Source organism: Aythya marila (genome assembly GCF_965140915.1).
Source record: "Aythya marila genome assembly, chromosome: 5".
Taxonomy (NCBI): domain Eukaryota; kingdom Metazoa; phylum Chordata; class Aves; order Anseriformes; family Anatidae; genus Aythya; species Aythya marila.
The window spans coordinates 51,664,382-51,687,945 of NC_139046.1; the positions used below are offsets into that span (position 1 = coordinate 51,664,382).

At 47.8% G+C, this 23,564-nt stretch overlaps 1 protein-coding gene across 1 annotated transcript in view; it reads left to right on the top strand.

Annotated features, from left to right (window-relative positions):
- Positions 1–1,253: 1,253 nt before the first annotated feature.
- Positions 1,254–23,564, top strand: part of HSD17B12 (hydroxysteroid 17-beta dehydrogenase 12) — a gene marked incomplete at its 5' end in the record, with an annotated part of 74,982 nt that continues 52,671 nt past the window's right edge. Inside the window, 3 exon segments of the mRNA XM_082762620.1 lie at positions 1,254–1,358; positions 1,361–1,480; positions 1,482–1,650. Of these exon segments, the coding sequence (XP_082618746.1) occupies positions 1,254–1,358; positions 1,361–1,480; positions 1,482–1,650 (394 nt within the window).

The following is a 23,564-nucleotide window of genomic DNA, read 5'->3' on the forward strand; positions in this document are numbered from 1 at the left end:
AAGTTCTGACCTCTTTGTGAGTGGCAGCACCCCCGTGCTAAATGCAGCCTACATGGACAGCCAGCACTTCTGTGGGCTGCCCAGTGCCTGTCTCCTTTCTTCCAGCCTCTGCATACGCTGCCAGCTGCCCAGTTCACTGCTGTTCTCCATGCTCTGGTGACCCTGGTGGTACTGTTCCCTTCCCTCCCTCACTCGAGCTTATGTTTGTCTTGACTTGGAGCAGATCTCTTCCTGAGCCTTACTGAACCGGTTCCTTTTCTCTTTGCAGATGCTTTTGCAGTATCCTGTCCCCTCATTGTGTCATCCTCTGGAAGACAGGAGAATGAGAATCAGCGGTGTGCCAGTAACCTGCGAGCAGTTGGAGAACTCCTGTGTGAAAAAGAGCAACCATGCAGCGTGAGCGCAGCGATCTCGTGCTTCCCAACAACCTGCAGTTGCGCTGTGTTCCCCCCACGGGAACTGACGCCAGCTTCTCCCTCTGGTTATCTGTGTTCTTCTCTCTTACTGGAACAAATTTGTTGCTCTCCAGCTCCCACATGTTCACGGAAAAATGCAGATATTCCCCGTGCAGATTAAGCAAGGTCTACAAATTTGCACTTGTAATCGAGTCCTGTCCGTGGCTGCTGCCACATGGGGCACACACTTGGTGAGGCCTCTGGGAATTTTCCGTGTGTAGGGCGCGGGATTTAGCCCTGACAAAGGGCGCTGGCCTAAAAGGGGTAGCAAGGGGTGAGCTTTTTGGGGAAAAATGGTGTAATTATTTTGTATAGGTATTTTTTGGGTGAAAACCCACCGTGTGCGCATGTTTATGTAACAGATGTAAAAATCACTTTTTTTTTTCATTAAAACCACCAGAAGAGGTAAGCCTCACGGAGCCTGTTTCCATTTATTTTCTGCGTGTTTTTGTTCCCGCGGCGCTTGCTGACCACCCCAAACACCTCGGGGGTGCCCCCCCAGCTGCAGCAGCCCAAGGGCACCGCGGAGAGGCCCCGGGGACTGCTCAGCAGGGCCTGGGGTGGGCTGGGGGTGCCGGGGGGGGGGGCACCGGGCCGAGGCAGGGGCAGGGGGCGGCGGGGGGGGCGCTGGGGCCGCGTCCGGGGGCGAGGCGGGGCCCTGAGCATTTTATGAATGGGCTCATATGACGTCAAAGGGGGCGGGAGGAGAGGCTCCCCTACGCTCCAATCCCGCGAGGCCCCCGCGCCGGCGAGCCAACCGCGGCGCGGCTCCGCCTTGACGGCCACCTCTCCCGACCAATGGCGGCGCGCGAGCCCTGCCGACCATGCGGGGCCGGGGCGGCGAGTAGTACGGGGGCGCGCGGCCGCTCGCTGCCTCCCCCCGCCCGGCCGGCGCGGCGGGCGGGGCCGCCGGCGTTGCCCGGCGACGGCGGGGGCCGAGCGGCCGCTCCGCCAATGGCGGCCGAGCGGGGGCGGGCCCGGCGGCGGCTGCGGGGCGGCGGTGGCCGGGAGGGCCCATTGGGGCTGGCGGCGGCCGGCGGCATGCTGCCCGCCGCGGGGCTGCTCTGGTGGGTGGGCGCGCTCGGGGCGCTCTACGCCGCGGCGCGGGGCGCCCTCGGGCTGCTGGGCGCCCTCCGCGTCTGGGGCATCGGCGCCGGTAGAGCCGCGCTGGGGCCGGGCCTGGGAGCGTGGGCTGGTGAGTGAGTGAGGGGGGGGCGGTAACGGGCGGTTTGGGGGGTTATCGGTCGGTTTGGGGGGGTTAACGGGCACTGGGGGGCGGGTAACCGTCGGTTTTGGGGGGGTAACGGTCGGTTTGGGGGGTTATCAGGCACTGGGGGGCGGGGAACTGTCGGTTTGGGGGGGTTATCGTGCACGTGGGGTTGGGTAACTGGCGGTTTTTGGGGGTTAACAGTCAGTTTTGGGGGTTATCGGGCACTGGGGGGGGGTTAACGGGCGGTTTGGGGGGGCTAACGGGCGGTGGGGGGCGGGTAACAGTCGGTTTTGGGGGGTTTACGGTCACTGGGGGCAGGTAACGGTCGGTTTTGGGGGGTTATCGGGCAGTTTTGGGGGGTTAACGGGCAGTTTTGGGGAGTTATCAGGCACTGGGGGGCAGGTAATGGTCAATTTGTGGGGTTGGGGATCCCCTCCTGCCCCCAGGGGGCTGCCCCTGCTGGAGGGCGCCTGCAGGGAGCCGAAAGTGCCCCCTGGAGAAACGCCCCTTCCCCCCTGCCCCCCAGCGCTCCCCCTTTGGGGTCATTGCGCCTGCTCCTGGTTCTCCCCAGGGGCTGTGGGATGTGGTCCCTGCCCAGCTCAGGAGGGCCCCACAAAAGCTTCCCCCACACCCCTCAGGGAGCTTTTCTTTGTCCCCTCTCTGCAGAGTTCACCCCTGGCTGGGTTTGGGGCTCCCCGCGTTGTGTCCACGTGGGGTCTGTGGGCGCGGCGTGAGGAGTACGGGGAAAGTTGGTGGCCAGCTGCTCTGTGCTGTAATTCCCCCTATAAATCGCTGACAGCAGCCAGGAACAACGCCGCCCTTGTTTGGGAAGCACTTCGGCCAAACAGGCCTGGTGTGAGCGTGATGCCGAGGAGCTGCCGTGGTGGCCCAGCAGGGCCAGGGCCGTGCCTCGCCCCGGGCAGCCCTGTGGGCTTGGACCCGAGCCCCGTCCCCTCCTGGCTGCCTCTGGTGCCATGGGATGGTGCCTCCTCTTCTTCCTGGGCAAGATGGGGGAGAAAGGAAAAGCAAAAAGCTTTCTCCCTTCAGTAAATGGTGAAATGAAGTCAAGATCCCGTGGTACTTCAGCCTAGAGGGAGCTCGGGAGGCCTCCTGTCCAGCCTCCTGCTCACAACCAGGGAGCAAACTTTACCTTTTATTTTCCCTGGTTCAAAATTGCAAAGCTTGTAATGAGAAATGACTTCTGCTTTCCCTTTGTTGCAACAGAAACGGTGTGTTAACTGGGGGCAAAGTGTATTTCGGCCATTTACTTGGCCAGATTACACCCAAGGAGAAGTCTGGTTGTCTTTTCAGGCCTGCTTAGCACAAGGCGTGCTCTTCTTCCCCCAGCGCCTTCCATACAAGCCAAGCTGAGCGCTGCTCAGGCGCGGGGTGATTTGCAGCGTGCCTGTTAGTGCTGATGCCTGCTCATGTGGTGAATACAGCTGTACAGTTGTATTGGGGCCAACAAACGCTCGCAAAGATTAGCCTGCCTTAATTAGCTTCTTGGAGTTCATTCATTAATGTGCAAAAATAACCAAATGTGGGCAACTCGCTCTAGATGTCTTAAAAAAGAACTTGGAAGAGACCATTAATCAGGATGGTGCTCGCAACTGCCTCTGTCTTTCTGTAACTTATTTTTAGACAAAAACCCCATGTTCAGTCTTAAGCTGTTCTTTTCCTACGGAAGTGCTGAGCAACCACTTCCTTCAGCAGCAGCGAGGATGGGTGACCGCTCCCTACCTGTCCTTGCTGGCTTCTACCTAACAGAGCTGGGGCTGGGCTTTGCTATGCGTGGTCCAGCATCTGAAAGCAGTGATTTCTAGGGGGCTGCTAAAGAAGATGTGAAAAATAAGATGTAACTGGGTATATGAGCAGTGGGGTAGACAGCGATGTCTTAACAGCCAGGTCCTTTAAAAACCAAGAATGTGCTGGGTGATTCCCAGGCTCCGGTTGACTAGGAAGCTGGAGTAGGAGCAAGCTCTAAAAAGACCTTAACAATAATCTTATTATCATACGTAATATGAATGATGCTTATATGAAGGCGAAGAAGTGACAAGTTGGATTTTGTGCTTGTAAAGAGTTTGAATGAGATTTCATCTATACGAATATGCTTCCTGTAGGCCCTGGAAACAGTGGATTGCAGAACAGACCCCGATCATTAAATTTTTGGGATAACCATAGGAAAATAACTCTGGGGATAAATCACTTTAGTGACGATTTAAGAAGTCCATACAAAGCATGTTCACTTAAGCCCTGACTAGAGTGCTAGACAGGTAGTAACTTGTTGATAACTTTGAACAGCTTTTGCAAGCAATATCATTTTCAAGCTCCTTAGTGTTATGTGAAAGGAAGCTCTGTTACCTGAGTGGTTTGTTTGTGTTTACATTTTTTTGTTTTCTAAAGATAAGTTTCAATCACTTGCACAAACAAGTGCAGTCACGCTGTGCAAGGACAGTTGGCAGACCCCCTCGTAAGTCGCTGCTGTGGATGAAAGCAGCCAGCCCAGCACAGCGTGTGATGAGGCTGGGGAAACGAAGTGGGTGTCAGCACTGCTTGCACTGCTCTCTGCAGGCTGTGAGAGGAGAGGCTCGGTGACACTCCCCCTTTTCCCTACACCTGGAAGCTTGGCTCTCTCTCATGCTTCAGCCAAATCACTTGGTCAGGGCTTTATCATCTTCAGCGCTCTGGATTTGTGACAAGAGTTGTTTTTGTAATGCTCACAGTAACAGGTACTCTGCAAACACTTCTGTGCTGGTCTGAAAGAAAGCAATGTCAGCCCCAAAAGCAATGCTACAAACATGTGAAAACACAGCAGCTTGCTTGTAACTCCTGGTCGCGACAGCCCAAGTCCAACACGCAGATGGGAGCATGTTACTGTGCTCTCGTGGGGTTGTTTGCAAGGTGCTTACGGAGGGTTCCTGCACTAAAATATGCCTCTAGAAACAATCTGCTGCAAGCCTCCTAATCCTGTCTGAGCTTCCCACAAGGGCTGTGCTCTAGCACATATGGCAAATGGGAAAAGAAGAAAAAGCCATGTGTTGTTCTATTTTGCCGATCCCCCAGCTCTCTCCCAGCGATCAGACCGGCTCCTAGTGTGTAATTTAGGTGATTTCTGCCAGTGTCTCCCTGGCCTTTCCTGTGTGCGGCTAAGCAGGGCTCTGACCCTCGTGCTCCAGGCCCTGCAGCTGGTGCCGTGCACCGATCCTGCTGGGACCCGGACGGCTCTTGGAGGGGCTCCCTGCTGGTGTACATGGTCTGGCTCGCTTGCTGGACAGTGGACAGGAGCAAAGTGTACTGGAGCCTGGTTTCTGGGATTTGGCTGCCTTGGCTGCCTATGTTGTTTTTTTTTTTTTTTTTGTTTGTTTGTTTTTGGTTTTTTTTTGATTTTTTTTTTTTTTTTTTGATTGCACCATTTAGGTGCACTTTGCACTTGGCCGTTTCTGCCTGCTTAAAATGTCTGCTCGGTGGGGTTGCTCAACACCTGCTAAGCGCTCCTTTGTGCGCGTGGGTACGGGGCAGAGCTCAGCACCCAGCCGGCCGCGTCCCGGCTCCGCTTCTGCTGCCTCCCTGCGGACAGGCTCCGGCAGCTCACTGCTGGGCCTGCGCCGGCTGCTGCTCAGGCCCCACGCTTACGTGCAGCCACTGCCACCCACGGCATCAGCCCCGCTCAGCTGCATCGCCACAGCTCAACTCAGCGCATTTCCCTGCTTTGAGATATGCTTTTCTTTTTACCAGAGAAGCCTGGACAGAATGCTTCAGCAACGCCGAAATAATGTCACTGGGGCTTAGCTCAGACTATGAGTGGGCTTGGCTGTAGTTAGCTGCAGGAACAGGTGCATGTGAAGGGGACTTAAATGCACTAGTGTGGTCTCTCCACCCCAAAAAGGGGTTGTGGTGAGTAGAGGGTGGCTGCTGTTTGCATTAATGAGGAAGGACCACCCATCTCTGGTAGCCTGGGAGAAATGCTGGTGGGGTTATTCGCCCAGGGGATGAATAGCTGTGTAATTTGAAGCTAGCTTATTCCCTTCAACCTTCTGTATGGTTTAAGGTAGGAATGCCTGTAATGCAAACCTGTTCCTTGAAACTAGAGAGCTTAGGCAAGGAAGGGCCTAGGGTAGTGACTTGCTTCACTTTCTTTATGTCACTTTGTTGACTGGTGTGCTTCCCTCCCCTTGGGAAAGTTGACATGCGAAGCACCCAGCTGAACAGTGGGAAGGAAGGAAATTGCTTTGTGCAGAGTAGCACGGAGCTGAGCCTCAGGTAGCTGCAGCAGTCAGGTATACTGAGCTGCGCTGGGTGTTGGAGGCAACTGGATAAATGTGTGCCTGTGTGAGGAGTGCTGAGCTAGCGGGAGTCCTGAGGGTCACTCCCAGTCCGTGGGGCTGGGGACACCCTGCTGCGGGAGGGCTGACAGTGAGAAAATCTTCCCTAATGCTTCTAAAGGCCAAATGTGATTCTGCAGGCCGAGGTATGAACATAAGCAGAGAAGCTCGTGGGCAAAGCATCTCATGTTGAGTGTGTTAAACACTCGCTTGAACAGGTTTAGGGTTGCTGCTCATAGCTTCAGATGACTTCTGTTGGTCATTTATTGATAGGCTTTAGGAAACCTGGGTTCCTAGAGTGAAGCAGAACATTTTAAGTACATTAATACATGAAAATGCTAGAAGTAGGGTTTCTTGGCTTCTTTAGTTCGGCCATGTTGTATGTATAATTGTGCAAAAGGGTTCCACCTTGAGTCTGTTGTTTTTTTGTCTCCTGATTATTTAACCTTAACGCAATATTTTATGAAATCTGTGCAACTTCCCCGATTCCTAGGGGAGTAGAGCAGTACACCATCACCCACAGGATGAATCATTGGCAGAGCTGGAAATCTGATCCACAGCAGAAGCTCCTCTCTAGCTAACACTGGGAAAGAGCTGTATGCAGACTTCTCTGCTGAGCTTCTGACTTACTCCTGTGCCCTCAGCAGCAGGTGGTGAAACCTGAAATCCTGGGGCTTGGCTGCAGGTTTTGAAATGGACCTCTTGTGTAGCAGCTCTTAAAGCTGGAGATGGGATGTCCTGGAAAGCAGAGCCTCGGGAAAAGGGTGCCTGTCCCTTTGCTTCTTTACCTTGTTTTTTCATTTTTATGGTGCCCTCCTTGCTTCTGTCCCTCCTCAGGTTCCTTCATATGTCTCTTGTGACTCAGTTGTCTGTCCCAAAATTGGGTGGGAGGCAGCTGTGCGGCCCAGGCTGAGGCACGCTCTTCACGCTCAGTGGTGGCTGCCTAGTTGCTGTGGCGGGCAGCAGCGTGTGCTCTGCACACACTCCTCACCTTTGTGTCAGTTCCTAAACTCTGACCCAAGATCCTCCATGTGCTGGATTGTTTCTTCACCTTTCCCAATTTTCACCAATTCTCGCCTGGTTTGTGCATTTGGGGGCCTCCATGCTCGTGCTGCTGCTCGGCCCTGTCCTGAGCATCAGGGTGTCCTCTGGTGGGTGTAGCGAGTGGTTGTGGAGGCCTTGCTGGTGAGCTCCAACCAGCTCTTTCCCTTTTCAGCGTCTGGGATAACTCCAGGTCTCATATTGATCTGCTAGGTGCAGAGTGCCTTGCAGGAAGCCAAGCTTGCAGCCAGTCCATACACCATGGTTTCAGGATTCTTCTTCCCTTACCTCATCCTTGGGGACGTGCCAGTTGCGCTGGGCTGTATCTAAACCTTCATTTTGTTGACTGAAATCCTGATGTTCTCTGGTGTTGCACAAATTCCCTCACCCCCATTTTCATCCAGAAGTCATCTCAACAAAACTCTTGTGGTTTACAAAGAAAGAGGTAGATTTTCAAGCTGCCAGCTCTGCGGCGCTACGGAGGGATCTCGCCCCAGCTGGATCCGCCACTTCCACGCTGTCGCTGGTGGTGGTTAAAAGCAAAATGTGGAGGTTCTGATAGGAAACATTGCCTTGCCAACATGTGAAAGTAGTGTATTTGTTCGGAGGAATGTTAGTGTGACATACCAGTGTAGGCTTACTTGTTTCCATCAGTTAGTAAGCTTTGGATCGAAACCGTGTCTCTTATAAACTAACACAGAATTTATCTCCTCACAGTTTTTTTTGGTTCTAAAACTTATTTAACTTGCTTTCTTTCAGCACAAATTCTGTAAAAATAGGGAAAGTAGGTTTGAGTAAAAAATATATTGTGTTTTTATAAATACATATTTTTTTTTAAGATACTATGAGGAAACTGGTATATATTTTAGCGCTAGGACTTTATGTAAGCAAGGGATGTTGATCACAACTCAATGTTCAGTCTGTCCAACGCATAGGCTTGCTAGCTGTGGGTCTTCTGCACTCTGAAGCCTTGCTCTTATTTTTCAATAATTTTATTTCTTTAATTAAAAGTAACCAAAGGGCAATGATTACAATATGTTCTTGACACAATTTGATGTATTTCTTTGCTTTATGGTGTGTCTTGATAACTTTGATACAAGCTACTTCCTCTAGCCATGGTGGTCATTTTTGGGGTGAAGGTGTTCCCTAATTCAGTACCGTGTTAGTTTCCTGCCTGGCCTCGTCCTGGGGAAGGCACACGGGTTCTGGGCAGCGGGCTTGAAATACCATGGTCAGCCTGTGCAGAGGTGGTGGTAGGAACAACCTCCTGTGCTCTTCCTCATGCCTGGCTTCTAAAAGGTGCCAGGGGGTTCTTTTGGGCCAGAAAAGAGAAGAGCAAGGGCAGGCCCCCCATCCACGTTCAGAGGAGTGGGGGGTACTGCTGGAAGCTGCTTCTAGTGTCCGTTCCCTGGGGAAGCTGTGAGGTGCTCTGATCACGAAGCTGCCGTAAATTGAGACAGAGCTGTGAGGGTAGGGCGTCCAGAGGTGTGCGGGTGGAAGGGCAGCGAACAGAAAACGAGGGATGGGGCAGGAGGCTCATAGGGTCAATGAGGGGTCTGGAGGGGTCCGACTTGTTATGGCTGCTGCTTTCCAGAGCAGTCAGTGGGTGCTTTTGTAGTGTTGCTTCTTTGGACAAGGGATGGAAACTCCTCTGAGCTTCCTTTTTTTCTATGCTGGGGCTGGGAAGAGCTGAAGAGCCCCGTGACCCTATTGTTTGGCAGGGGGCAGTGGGCCGGAGGTGGGAGGGTTGTGGTGAGGACCTCGGAGCACCCAAACCTTGGCTGCTCAGCAGGAGCAATGCCTGCTGTGGCCCAGGCGTGTGACAAGGACAGCGGCTGGCCCTCGTGCGCCGTGCTGCATCCCGCCCATGCAGTGCCCACTGGTGCTTCCCCTGCCTCCCAGATCCCATCCTCTGTGGGGAGACTCCAATCCTCCATGGGGAGATGGTGTGATGCCTCGTCTGGGGCTGGGACATTGCAGGAGGCTTCCTGCCGGCCTCGTTTCTATAGGAAAATCTGGGAGTTTTCCACCAGGGAAAACACTGCAAGTTTTCAAGGGCTCGGAGTGAAATATAGAAGGCGTCAGTGGCTGTTGCTTTATTTAGAAACAGGAGGGGAAAGGGAGTGCCTTCCGAGCTCTTCCTTGAGTCTTTAACACGAGCACCTATTGCGAGACAGAGCCGATGCAAATAAAACACTCAACGATTCCTAAATCGCTTTAACATACGTCTCCCCCTAATGCTTGATGGTGAGATACCGAGTGCATTTCTCGTGAGGCAGCTGTTACCTTCCAAATTGATTCATCTGGGTGTGTTATCATCCCCCCCCCCCGAATGGTGGACAGAAATGATTAAAACAAATGTAATCAAGAGTGTGGGGTGAAAGGGACGTCTGTGGAACGTAATTCCCAAATAATCACATTTTAGATAGAACAATATAAATATCCCCAGGCCAAAAAATAGAGACTAGCCTTCACATTTGATCGGTCTCTAGCGCTGTGTGTTTGTCTCTCGGCTCTACGCGACCCCCTTTTTATGAATGGTAGCTTTTGCTCGATTGAGGAGACATCGGTTCTGTTTTCCTGCTTCAAAATCTGCGGGCTAGAGGGTGCTGGCGAGCACTTGAGTAATCTTTCTGACAATGCGGAGAAGGAAGACTTTTCCGAAAGGTGTGGTTTTGAGCTTGTTTAAGCCTCTGTTGGAGAACTGCAGTGCACAAAAGCAAGATAATCAGATGACTTCTAATTTGAGCAAAACTGCAGTTGTGTATCAGGGCATGAGCTAGGATGTAAAATGCAGGCTTTAAGCAAGATATTGCAGGGTACCTCTTGCTTTTTGTCAAAGGCAGGGTATCTTTTGAAGATAAGTTTAATGGCTTTTCAACAACTTCAGACTTTGTCTTTTTTTTTTGTATGAGCAGTCTATTTGAGTAGATCGCTTCTCATCATAATTAGGTAACTTCTGTTCCAAAGACTCCAGAAATTGAAATTATACTTGTGTTACTTCTCTATATTTTTAGGAGTTGTCTTCGTAACATCTTGGCAGCTGAATAAAGGCTTGCCAGCTACATCAGCTCTTATCTGTGGTTGCCATTGCATCTTTTTAACAGCACATTATCTACTAAATATGCTCTTAAGCCATCTTTGCCTATAACAACAGGAGAAGCTATTTCCAGGGTGACTGTGAGGGCTCCACTTTTAACAAGAATAGGGCCTGTTTAGGGTGTGAGGTGCCCTGTAAGTGAACTAGTCTGCCCTGGTCTGTGCTTGGGAGCTGGAGATCAGTCTGACCTGAAACTTTGGGTCTTCCCGTTCGGTGGGAAGAGAGGCTGTACCTTTTACCTGAAGACAGAGTAAGATCTCAGAACAAGAAGGTATCACGTCTCACATAATGTGTGCTACTTGCAGGAGCCGTCTGGGCTAATTAGTGTTCTAAATCCTGCAGTTCAGTTCCCTAATTCAAGTGCTGGAGGCTTTCACCTGGAGTTGTCGGATCAGTTCCAGCCCACACTTTAAGCACGTGGATTTAGCAGGGATACAGGAGGTCAACCACCTCACCTCGAAGCTGCAGGCGAAGCGCAGTCCCATGGGCCTTGTGTGGGGAGCTGTGGGCTGGGGGAAAGGGGAGCAGCCCCGCAGGCTTTCATGGCAACGTGGCAAATGTTTCTTGTCCCTGTGTGCAGGGCTGTATAAAATTCCCTGGGTGATGCTCCCCATGCAGCTGTGTTGGGGTTTCACATGCAGCACCGAAGCTTTGGTCTTGTCACCACTCGAGCTGTTCTGCAGAACCCTTATTTTCATACCTCCGTGTCCCTAGAGCAAGCTCAAACTTCTCGGCGTACAGCTTGTTTTAATGCTGCTTCTAGCCAAAATGAATAAAATATCGCTAGGTGTCTTCCTGCCTCGATTTCTGTTCTATTTCTGAGCAGTTAGGACCTCTAAGAGCTGAACTCCCTGTTCCATACATGGCTTCTGAGTGAGATCTCTCCAAGTCTCACTTTGTGGCCATGCTCCTTTTTCCACAGATAGGTAGAATCCATGAGGTCTGCGGTCTGAATCTGTTTGCTGCTGGTGCCAAATGCAGACTGTGTAAACTGGCCTGGGGAGGGAGGTGCAGACTGCCCCGAGGCTCGAGTTGTTTTCTGTTGTGTGGCTGCTTAGAGAATCACCTGGCCCCGGAACATCAGCAGGCCGGTCTGCAGGGTTTAAGTGGATCACGAGCAAAGGTTTGTCTCTACAAAAGCAGCAAAACCCAAGCTAGACGTGAGTTGTTACGCACATGTGATACATATAGGGGAATTCCTCGTGAGCACGGAGTGCTGGCCATGACTACCTCAGACCATGATAAATGGGTGGTCCGAAATAGCAGGTAGGAGCTGCTATATATACCCTGCGTATGGTAAGCCGAGGAGTTGAACTCGGCATGGCAGCAGGTTTGGGCTTGTGGATTTATTAATATATTGAGTATGTGACCACACACTCAAAATAGTAAGTGCTTTTTTTATGTACCCTTTACGTCTTCCTCCCTCATAGCCCCCTGGGGATCAGAAGTCAAATAAAAGTAGCTGCTTGTGTAGTTTTGACTTCAGGAGTGCCTCTGTTTTTGGGGAGGGGGCAGCTGGAATTTCAATTTATAAGGGATTGGTGCAAAACTTAGCAGTATGTGTGAATCTGTTGTACAGAGGTTCCCCATGGCTGCTGGAAAACCCAAAGGGTCCACAGACCCAAAGGGCTGAAAAATCCCTATTCTACTTTAAAAATAAAGATAAGATTAAAAAAAAAAAAAAAAGGCAAAAAAAATAAGCTGTGGTATTTGTGGTATTTCTGGAACACTTCTTGTTTAGAGGACTTTTAGATGTTAAAACAGTCACACAGCAGAAATGTGTCTTAACAGTTGTCAATTATACACTTTTTAAAAGGTCTCTAAGAATGGAAATAGCTTTCAGAAGGATCAGTCTTTGTGGACTTTTCAAAGTCTTCACTGAAATTCAGCAAAAAAAAACCAACAACAATCTGTTTCATATTCTGTTGGAAAATCAAGAGGTCAGAAAATCCCTGTACGGTGTTGTGTAACTTTTTGTCATACACAGTGCAGGGCAGGTGTATTTGCTGATAGATGTGTGTATACTTATATTTTTTTCACTTGATGTGTGAAATTTGAGCCTTTCCTAGAATATATAACTTCAGAAGGGGTTATTTCTGTGTGTAATATGCTGGTGCAGAGAATGGGAAGGTGACAGCAGAGGGTTATTATGTTTCTTGTAACGTGTTTTAATATGGCTTGGGCTCTTAAATGAAAGGCTCTGGGAGAGCCCTTGCAGCTATTGCATCACTTGCTAAAAATAGCATCTGTACTGCATAAGGCAGCTTGTCTGCAGTGTGGATAGACTCGAGACATTAGGGTTTCTTGTGAATGATGTTCAGTCATTTTTGCTTCTCGGCTAAGCAGGTTTTTTAGTCTTAATTTTGAGGCAAAATGAAGTAAAAGGTTTTCTTGTTTTTTGTCCCTGGGGGTGGGTTGGGTTTGGAAGTAGCAGTGTCCACAGTTCTGTCTGCAGCATGAGGCTAAAAATATATTTTTAATCTCACTAAAGCTACAACTTAAAGACACTGATAAATATGTTGTTATATTGTAATTTTCTGGGGGAGGAGAGAAAAGAATTGCTTTGTGCAGCACAAGGTAGTCTGCCATCCTCATCAATCACCTAAAATTTAGGAGTATTTTTTAAATTGCAATTATACAATGCCAACAAAGTATAAAGCTAATCTGAATTCTCACTTAAAATAAAAAATCTAAATCCTTTCCCTTGAAAATAGAAGGTATGTTCTACAGTTATTTTTTTTCCTCTCTTATTCTGAAATCTTAGTCAAGCCGTACCAGCAAGGGAGTGTGTTTGTATTCCAGTGGTGTTGCTGAACCAGACAGGTCTGCAGCACAGCATTTTATTTTTAGACTCTAGGTTGCCATTTTTATCCTGTAAAAAATATTCATCAGCGTCTGGGTGACAGGCCATCAGTTTTTATAAATGTGTCAGACCACGTTTTTTCCACCTCTCTCTCCCTCCTTCTCCTTTTATGCCCTGCTGTATACAATCCCTTTTGGGGGGAAAGGGAGAGGGGTGCGGATTTTAATTCATGCACTGGATTTTTCAATTCACAGATCTTTAGCGTCACCCGGTTCATTCATCTTCTGTGCTCGGCTGCTTACGCAGCTTCGCTTATTGTCTGTAATGGGTGAACTGCTCGGGTGGATAGAGCTGGAGGGATGGGAGGGGGAGATGGCTCTGGGGCTCCACTGATTCCATCGCCGCGCACCCCCAAAACGCATGGATGTGGCCGTGGCAGCGCTGCCGAGAAATACCCTGAGCCTCTATGCGAAGCTATCTATCAGGAATAAAATTACTCCTGGAGAAGCTATTCAAGATCTCCCTGCTGTAAATTTGTATAGGTCAGATGGCTTCTGAAAATAGCAGTGGGGATACCTCTCGTGGCCTGGGATGAGGAGAAGGGGCTAGTGCATGCTGGTAGGAGCTTTAAGGGATGAGCTTTTAGGAAGATCAGGCAGTGACTCTCAGCAAGCATGGATCTGTAGCACAAATTTCCTCTCGTGGCAGTAGTGCCACGTGCTACGGGTGCTTGCTTGCATTGAAGACCCTCCTCATTGTGGCTGCCCCATCTGTCCATCCATCAGTGCACTAGCTGGGCACAAAGACCTTGAGCAAATGGTGGGGCCTCACGCTTCAAACACTGGAAGAGCATCTCACTGGGTGAGACAAGGCAAAACGGTGCAAGTATTCCACCTGTAGCTGAAGGTCTGGTCAACTCTGGCCTGAGCAGTTTTGGTTTATCGATAACTTTAAAAACTTCTGAAGTCTTGGCAGCACTGCTGGTACCCAAGCTGGTTCACTGGGGCACTTGAGTGCTGTTCAGGGTAATGGTAGGTGGTCATAAATGTAAGAGCAACAAATTGATTGGGATGGATAGTCATATTCTTTTTACCTTAAAAATGGAGATTAGGTGTGCTTAGACTCCACGTGAGCACATGGTGGTTAGCTTTCTTTAGCAGGGGAGGAAGGGTTGGATTTTAATCCTATTTATTTGTAGAGGCACTGTAGACTTGAGACCTTCCTATGAAGGATTCTCATGTCCGATCATGCACCTTTTGTCTATGCACTTACATTATATGGAGCATGTGGAGTGGTTGATGTGGTAACCTCCCTACGTGTGCGTAATTAAAAAGTAGCTTATCAGAGGTATGCTTTATCAATTATATTTCTGCTGTGCAAGATAACGATACACATTTCTTGGGGTTAAAACATGTCTTTGCTTCTACACAGATAAGTAGCTGTCCTGATTTGTGATGTTCATTCCTGAAAATGGAACTTCTTCCCCTTCTCATTTTATATGCTAGGGGTTGTAAGCCCTAGGAAAGTGGCCCTTTGGAAAAAGATAGAGTGGTAGGTGGTATTCCAGCAGAAATGAAGTAGCTCATATATTTCAGATTTTTTGTTTTGTTTTGAAATGAAGTTGTAAATAAGAGGTTAAGAATTTGGGGCTGGACCTAAAATGGCTTACTGTCGGGAAGGGTCATGATACCCAGGTTGGATAAATGTTATTGGAGAAAGCAGTGTAAGGAAGAAACACTTCAGTGACTGCATGAAGTGAGCACAGCCGTGGCTGGTCCAGCATAGCTCCACCACGTATGAGGCTGCTCCTGTGCAGGAGGGCTGAGGAACAGGATGGTGCAGCCGGGGGTGGGTTTATGGTTCCTGAGCTCTCCAGGAGATTCTTCAGGGAGATGACTTGGGTCTGGATGGCCTTATCAGCTCAAAGCTGGCACAGCTGTGTTATGTGATTGCCGGCCCCTGAGAGTGTCTGTAGCTCTCTGTCTTCCCAGAAAGCATCCACTCATCTTTCCCAGAGAATGTTTTGTCTTGGGCACAGTGACCCACGTAGACTTAGGTGCTGCAAGCGTTTCTTATCTTTGGCACAAGGCAGAGTGCAGATGAGGGTGACGAAGAAGTGTCTGAGCAGTTCTGCAGCTTGGGGGTTCGTTGGAGCTGGATTTTTTTTGAGGTCTTGCCAATCACCATCTATAGTGTCACTGTTTTAGTGTATGCTGTGCTCCTTGGTTTTCCTAATTTTGGTGTATTGTTGATGGACTGAAATTTTTTCCAGCTTGCACTTGAAGTGAGGATTTTAATCATGGAGATGGAGAAGGAGCATGATTTTTCTAGTAGATGGAATACCTTTAGATCACTTTGATATTTTAAATGTATTTAATCACTTCTTACATTCTGTTTTCTATCTGCAAGCCTCTAGTCAAAAGACATTCTGATAGACTTATATCACAGGGTTGCCTGAATGTCTAACCTTAAAACATTTTTATATGCTAGATTTGCTAGTTCAATAAATACATTGACTTGGAAGTCCACAGTGTCAATTGAAAGGGTGGAAGGAGAGCTAAGTGATCAGTGTCACTTACTGTGATTAGGAGCTGGTAGAGAAAGCACCAAATCCAAAGCTTGCACTTCACTTCCAAAAGGAGAGAAGGAGGGGGTGCTGTTTCCCATGCAGGGTGTAGTTCAGCTCTGTAGCTTCCAGTTGCAGTCTGTATTAGATGCTAAACGATGATACTGATTTAAAGAAAAAATACTAGTGTAATGCATCTTGATAGCTTTCTCTCCTGTGAATCTGTCCAAAATCTCCAGCTGTAGTGCACCAAATCCTGAAGTCACTAGCTGGAAACAGAAAGAGTATCCTGGAGAGGGGTATTGCTGTGCTTGGCCTCTTCTTAAACTCTCTCCCCAGCACTACCAGAGACCAAGTCTTGGGTGCATTGCATCTCTCTTCTGAGGTGGAAGGTCTGTTCTGGGGATGCAGCTCTTCCTCTGAGGGGCTCATCTGCTGGTTTCCCCTCCCTGTCAGTGTACCCAGTTGGATATGTGTGAACGGAGGGAACAGGTGAATAATAACTGGGTGTTTTTATGAAGTTAGCTGTGTTTTTTTTTCTAGTGACCTGATGCTTCAGGATGTGCCGTGACTGTACTGAATGATGCATTAGGCTTGAAAATGTACTCAAACCTTCATTTAAAGGGTTCTTCGAGACCATGTTTTGTATAATTCTGAATAGTTCAGGACCTAATTATGAGGCTATGAAATGTCAACCAATGTTTGAAAGCAATAGAGAGAAGGTTTTCTTTAGCCAATGCATTATGAGGTCTCTTATGAGGTACAGCAAAGAATTACGGCTTTTAACACCCCCAATGTGATCTTAAAAACCTGTCAGATGGCTTCATTGCTTCATTCGTGCCCCAGATTTGTTTGGAGGCTGATGAATTTGCTGCAAATATGGAGATGCTTGTGGAAGGTGACTGAAGTTACTGCCAGCATGAATGATGGTGGGCTGACAACACCTCTGGCAGTGGCTACCCAAGTCGCTTTACATTGCCTGCTGCAGACCGAGCTCAGCACTGAAAAGCTGTTCTCCACCTTGTGCCCTGTGCTGATGTACTCTGGCTAAATGAGGAGAGAGTATTTGCTGCACCTGTGGCATAAGGGCTGCTCTCCCCTTTCTTTAGGGGCTCTTGGGGATGGACAAGTTTGGTGGTTTTACATGTTTTTGAGGGGGAGACGGGGAAATACTCGTGGTACCTTGCTTTGGCTCAAATGCAGAACTGATCGGTCGCCTGTATCGTGGGGTCATAGGCTGTTTGATGGATGTGGAAGCCCAGGAGGATAAAGGGAACCTCTGTCTTGTGCCTACAAAAGCGCTCACCAGCATCCTGTTACAAATGCAAGAACTTTGCTACTTTCAAGGTTTTGATTTGGGAAAATCTGCAAAAGTCAGGAAGTTCAGATTCTGCTGTCTTTAAGGGGAGAAGGGAATGTCCCTGTTGGTCCAGCCCCTTCCTGATTCAAATCTTGTTCATGCAGTCAAGCTCCTGAGATCAGCCTCAGGTTTGTCAGGACCACCATGCGTTCATCTCCTGTATCTAGCTGCAGCCAGCCTCGGTCTTGTTAAAAGATGAACAGAGATGCTGGAAGTCAAATTGTGCATTGGGATGGGGAGGGGAAAAAAGCATTTTTCTACTATCTCCTGACGACCTGGGAGAGTCTTAGAAGCATGGGATTAATACAGGGTTTCAAAAACAATCAAACTGCAGTCAGGTTTGTTTTGTTTTCCATTTTCCCTCCAGTCTATTGAATTGGATACTAATGAACACACCAACTCCTGCTGCAAGTTTTTAGTTCTGTTTGCAGAGTAACATCTGTCGTGCTCTGCGCTGCTGTCTGGTATCTCGAAGCTCCTTCAGCAGTTCAGCTTCCTTGCCTTGTGGTCTTCAAAGTCATATAGGGAATTTTTTCTCCTTTGAGACATCCTCGTTTCCAGGAGTGCTTGTGACCACCTTCTATTTTCTTCCCAATGTTAATCTGAGCTTTTCCTTTTCTGGTGAGCTCACGAAGAGCAAACAAAACCCTTTTAAACTCATCTCCCAAAATAGGCAGCTCTTAATCATCTTAGCAGCCCTTTTTCGCGACTGTTCCCATTTAAATTACTTAAAATGTATTATTGCTTTCTATTACGACGGGAAACACCTCGGTGGCTGCAATAAGGTTATATAAGTTGTCTTTATAGCTGCATCAGAATGGCAGTTTATAGTCCCTTTTATATGCAACCACTGCACCCCAGGTACCTTTCTTCCATTGCCTACAATCGTCACCTCAACTCCAAGCAAAGTTAGTCTCAAGAGCACGACTTGACATCTGGTACTGCCATGTCACTGGGTAGTATCTGGTAATATCGTGGCTTTATTACCATGGTCTGTAAACTCCTCTCACTCCGTGTGGTGGGATGCTGTGATCCTTTTTAGTAGTTAGGTTGTCTGGGAATTGCATAAAGCATCCCCTTCTTTGTGCAGTGGTCACCGATACCAGCACTGAACGGGGTCTGTGCTGAGGTCAGTCTGAAAGGAGTGTAACTAGTAATTTGTTCCTACCCTGGTAAATTACCCCCCACACCTTTTTTTTTTTTTTTTTTTTTTTTGTATGAGCAGTTGTAGACTCCTCCCCAGCTAGTTCCTGACGGTATTTTGAGATTCTGCATTTGGTCCCAGTCACCTTCACACTAGTAGTTTCCTATGGTCGTGATATAAAATGATTTTCTCTTGCCTCATGGGTTTGGAGCATTATTCTTGTCTAGGCTAATCACACTTTGAAAAAAAAAAAGTTTGGCACAGATTGCCTTTTGATTAAAAATGGATCTCGTGTTGCATTTGATCCCAGTCTCTGCTTTTTTCTGTGCTCCCGATTATTCAGAAAACTTGTGTAGCTTTGAGTTCAAACGAATGCAGCCATAGCTTGCCAACATCGTGTTAGCCTTTTGTATTCTCAGGTGTTGGGTCTTGTTTGTTGCCATGTCACCAACTCAGATTTATTTTTCTGCCTGTTACAAATATTTAGTGAAAAAAAAAAAGTCAAACTTCTAGTGACTTCTCGTATGGAGCCTTCTTCTAGTCTTGCAGACTTCAAACCTGGAGGCTCTTCCACTGGCTTCTTTGCTCCTTCTCAGAAAAGCAATTTATCTATGCATAGTTCCGAGCAAGCAAGCTAAAAGCCTTCAGATGGTGCCAGTCCTGAGCTATCTGATCTTTAAAATTTACTGTTTGTGCTCTCCTAGAGGCAGGAGGAATCACCAAGGGTGCTGAGAACAACCTCCGTGGCATGTGCTTTCTTGGAGCGGTCATGCTCGTTGTGACAGTGAACGTCTGTCACGTATTTCACAATGAAAACCAAGTGAGAGCTTGTTTTTGCCCAATATTGGTAACATGCAGCAACTCTTGGGGTAGTCTTATTGAGCAGAAGGCAGCTGGAGGCTTTGCATGTGCTAAACTCGACTTAGACTTGAGCAGGTAACGTGGCCGGCAGCATAGCTCTGAGCTGGGTGTGGGGTGCTGCGGGAGCTGCTGTGCATGGGAGAGAGGAGGAGAAAGTTCCCCATCCCCCAGACCCTGTGCCCATCGCACAGCCCCTGGGGCCAGCTGGGGGAAGAGACCTCACGGCAAAGGTTGGAGTTCAGTGTGGGTACAGGGAATCCCCAGGAGATGCAGCGCAGGAGGAATGGGAACTGAGAGCACGTAAATGTTCCCCGTGGCTTTCGTGAGCTGCTGTGTGTGCACGGCTTTCTTGCTGGGCTTTCTAGATTGCTTCTAGCTCTCAAGTCTAAAGAAATCTTAGGAGTGTGTTGCCCCAAAACCTTTCTTGCTGCATTTCTGGATGAAATGGGAACTTGTCAGTGCTGTGATATTTATAGAATATTTTTCTACCCACAATCCTAGCTCCTAGACACAAGCTGTTACCAAGTAAGTGTTTGGTTCTGGGAATTGAACCTCTTTCTGTAGCCTGTCTTTTCAGAGCCTGACCATTAGGCGTTAGCTCCTTTGTGCAGGAAAAAAAACCCTTTACACGAAAAAAATACACAGAAATTCTGCGATTTCAGATGAGATGCAGATGATCTTTCTGATGAGGCTTCCTAGTTCAGCAAATGAAGCCAGGAGCAGAAGCGAAGTTAGTGTTATTTTTGCCCCAAGTTTTCTGTTTTTATTTCATAAAAATGCAGGGAGTTACTGCCGTCTTATTAACTTGCAGCCGGCATGCTTATCTTCTTTGTTCTTTGTTAAATATGAGCTGGCATGTGTTAGACTGCGTTAGTGTTCACTCTTTGGGACTTCAGTGGTTTCTAAATTTGGCATTGCTAAGCCGGTGCCCTGTTTGCTTGAATCAATTGGGGCTGCTATTTTTAGCAACAAAAGGGAATTGAAATAGCAATTTTCTTTCCATGTAATAGATCCCCAGGAGGAATACTGATGCAAGCTCTCTGTCATTCCATATTCTCCCCTTCCCCAAAAGCACTCAGACGAAAAGCAGCTGTCACGGTTTGCGGCTGTATTAATCTTTAATCAATCGAGTGTTTTCTGCATTCAGGTGTTCAGGGAAAAAAGGGTCACGATGAGGATCTGCCTAGAATAACTAAGCACTCGTGCATGGGCTGTGCAGTCAGGACTCGGTGGGTAACGGCAGGGAATAGACAGAGCAGCTAAAAATAGTGTTTGCTTCCAGTGTTTCTCCAGTCTATTTTTGATGCTTGATTTTGATAAGGTTGATTGGGCTCTTACTAAAAATAGCTGTTCCTAGCAAGCTGAGGACAAAAAGTAGAATATTTTTAACCAGCGCAGACTAAAGTACTTTTGTTGGCTGGAGATAATCTAGAAGCTCGGTATTGGTCAATTGCCAGTGATTTATATAAATCTGTAATAGATGAAGCGCTGCTTGATGCCAAGCAGGGATAGTCTCTTCTCCCCTTGCCAGCTTTTGTTTTCCCCAGGAGCTGTCATATTCTTAATATAGCCTCCGTGTTTCGTAGCAGAAGAATCTCGACTCTTTAGTTATTTATGCATTGTACTTTAAACCTCTGCTAAGGTTAGCTGTGCTGGGAAGTTTCTCTGAACTGCATTGCTTTAAAAAGCCACGCTAGCTTCCTAGTTTATTCCTTTTGCTTCTGTCTGCTGCAGCTGGGGATTGTGCAGCGATGTGACAACCTCGCTGCTGTCTCCAGCCTGTCTTGCAGGACAGGGGCTGCTCTTCTACAGAAGATGTAGCTGGGAGAATTGCTCTGCAGTGGCCATTTTGACAACAAATTTGAATCCCTCTCGGTGGGTTGGAGCTGTAGCTGAGCTGCCCTCCTTCAGATAGGGTTGTTAGCTTGATTTTTATTTATTTATTTATTTTGGCAGGAAGAAAACAGCTGTTTCCAAATTGCAGGACCCACATCTTTCTAGGGGGAATGATGTTGTTAGTAGCTTGAGTCCTCCTTCTAGGCAATGCTGTGCATGAGTGCATCTGCAGTACTTTGAAGGATCACCTAAAAACTTACTTCTCTTAATGAGAACAGGAAAATGGCCAAACTTAAATGAATTTGTAGTTCTAGGAAGCCAGTAGAGAGCACACATAATAGTTGTTAGCTTCATTGTGCAAGGAGTGTGCCTGGATACAAGCATTCCATGTTTTTTCTCCATTAGGCAACTCAAAAAGCTTATTTTGCTGTAGAAAACATGTTTGTATCTGAAGGCAGGCTTGATCGCTTTAAGCTTTGTCTTCACTGTAGTCTAACCTTGAATTGGGGAGTCACGAATCTCTAATCTTGTTTCAGCGTGAGTGCTCTGCAGAGCTGCAGTCGGATTCTCTGCGCTTGCCGTCGCTCGCTCTCCCCATATAAACACTGCTCCTTGCTCCTGTCGTGAGACAAGATGATTTCTGCATGCCTGCCTCATGCTTTACTGCACCATTCTGTGCTTTTGTTTTAAGATGTCCTGGCTGGATAAGAAGCAGATAAAAATGCTCGTTCAAGGCCTCGAATATTCACTTCAGTTGGTAACCAGGCTGCCATGGTCTGCCAGGTGCTGCTTTTGCTGGTCTGCATGATGCAGTCACCCTTTTAACAGCAGACAATGGCCATCCAGTAAACCTCTCACGAGGTGGTGGATGGATGTTCTCTAGGTCACCTCGTGTTTGGGAGGGTCCTGCACGCATCTAGCCATGGGGTTAATGAAGGATGCAGGTGCTACTGGAAGCATTCACTTATTCACCCCTTTGTAACCCATCTGGGTAAAAAATATCTACTTCTTTATAGTCTCTGAAGCCATGTACCACTGGGCATATTGGTCTTCTTCTGAACTAAAGTCACCGCCTGTGTACGCAGTGTGTTTTGTAGGCCTGGTCTGAGGCCCTCAACAGCAGGAGAGCTCTTCCCTTTTAGCGCAGAGCGGGCATGTCACTGGCCACTGAGCCCAATGATCTTTGCTCCTTGTTTGTCAGGGGTTACCTTGAGTTTGGTACCAGATCGGAGGTGATGCAAGTGCATTATGGCTGTGGTATGTGCCAGAAGCTGTGAAACACGTGGAGGCAAAGTGGCTAGATGGCACTGAGGTTTAGAGAGTTGTGTCTATTGATAACTAGCCCGGTAGTGGAGGTTATGATGGGTTCCTGTGTATTTTTATCTTAAATTTAAGAGATCATTGGAAGAGGTCAAAAATATTTGAGTAAACTCAAGGTGGAAGTTGTGAAGTGATCTTTTTGCCATATAGGAAGCAAAATTCTGACACAGTCTTCAGGGCAAAGATGCTATACTGTCCTAAAGTGCAGATGGATTTATACAATCAATTTCATGATGTGGTGGGGATCTAAATGTAACTAAAAACATAAACTGGTGATACAAGTTCTTGTGCAGGTGATTCGTTAGTATACATGTAACGGGAATTGAAAGGTCTGGAGACTTTCTGTTCCATATTTGCTGTGATGTACTTAATCCTGTATTTTAGGGCTTTGATTAGCTGCTTGTAAAATTCTGCAGTAAATACCCCGAGGTTTTAGGGAATAAATTCTGGCCTTTTTCCTCTGCCTTCTGATGGTGTGCTGAATGAGGCAAGCAGTGCTCCAAGTGACATCGATACCTCTTGAGGAACCCAGGTGCACATCTTGCTCACGTGGCTGAAGCTGATTAAATCACGGGAGTTCAGGTTGGAAAGGTTTTCTCCTCCTCCCAAGCCTGGCAGTTTGACTGAACCATTGCACTCCCTACTGGAGCATGCATTGGGAAACTTTCTGCTGTTGCACAGACCTGAGATCTGTGATCCTGAGCTTTTCTATGCTCTTCCTGTGGCATTGCCTGTGGTCAGATACCAAAGGTCCTACATTTGTTGGGTGTTCTTTCTTGGGTGGTGTGGATACAGGGCAGTGAATAACTGTTCATTCACTCTTCTGTGGATAACAACTATTAAATGAATAGTTTTTGATTGCAAGGGCAAGGAGCTGGAGTCGATAACTTAAGTCATCTTTTAGTTATTCGTTCTGATGGAATAAGAGGCTTGATGTCAATAGGACACAAGTGGAAATACACCTGCCACGATCATTGTACACATTCATTTTAAGTACACGTTCCAGCGAGACCAGCCATATCTTTGCATGTGTTTCCCACTGATGCTCTGGCTGCCACCGAAGCTGACAGCATAAAATACAAAGCTGTCGAATACTAGACAAAATCTGTTCATTGCTTTTCTGTGCGATGCTTGCATGTGTTGTTTTCCCCCTGCCCCCCAGTTTTGCAGAAGGTGACAGTAAATGCTGCTTGAGTGATGGTTCTGCAGATCCACGGCTCTGTGAGTGCCAGAGGCTGTGGCATCAGGAGGATGAGAGTAGGGGCTGGAGCTCAGTGAGTCCTATAGACAGGAAACATCTGGATTGTCTGGTGCCTCTGTCTTCAACCTTCCTGACTCTAGAATCTGCACTGTTATTACTTAATTGTGTGTTTAAAATTAATTGTTGCCGGACACTACATATTTCTTAATAATACTGAATTTCAGGGCCTGGGAGAAGATACTTTGGTATTCTAGAGAAATTCTTAGCTTGTAGTGATGATTGGTACAGGCTTTTTGAACTAAGCATATGAAAAACTTCACTCAGCTAGAACCTGACATACAAACA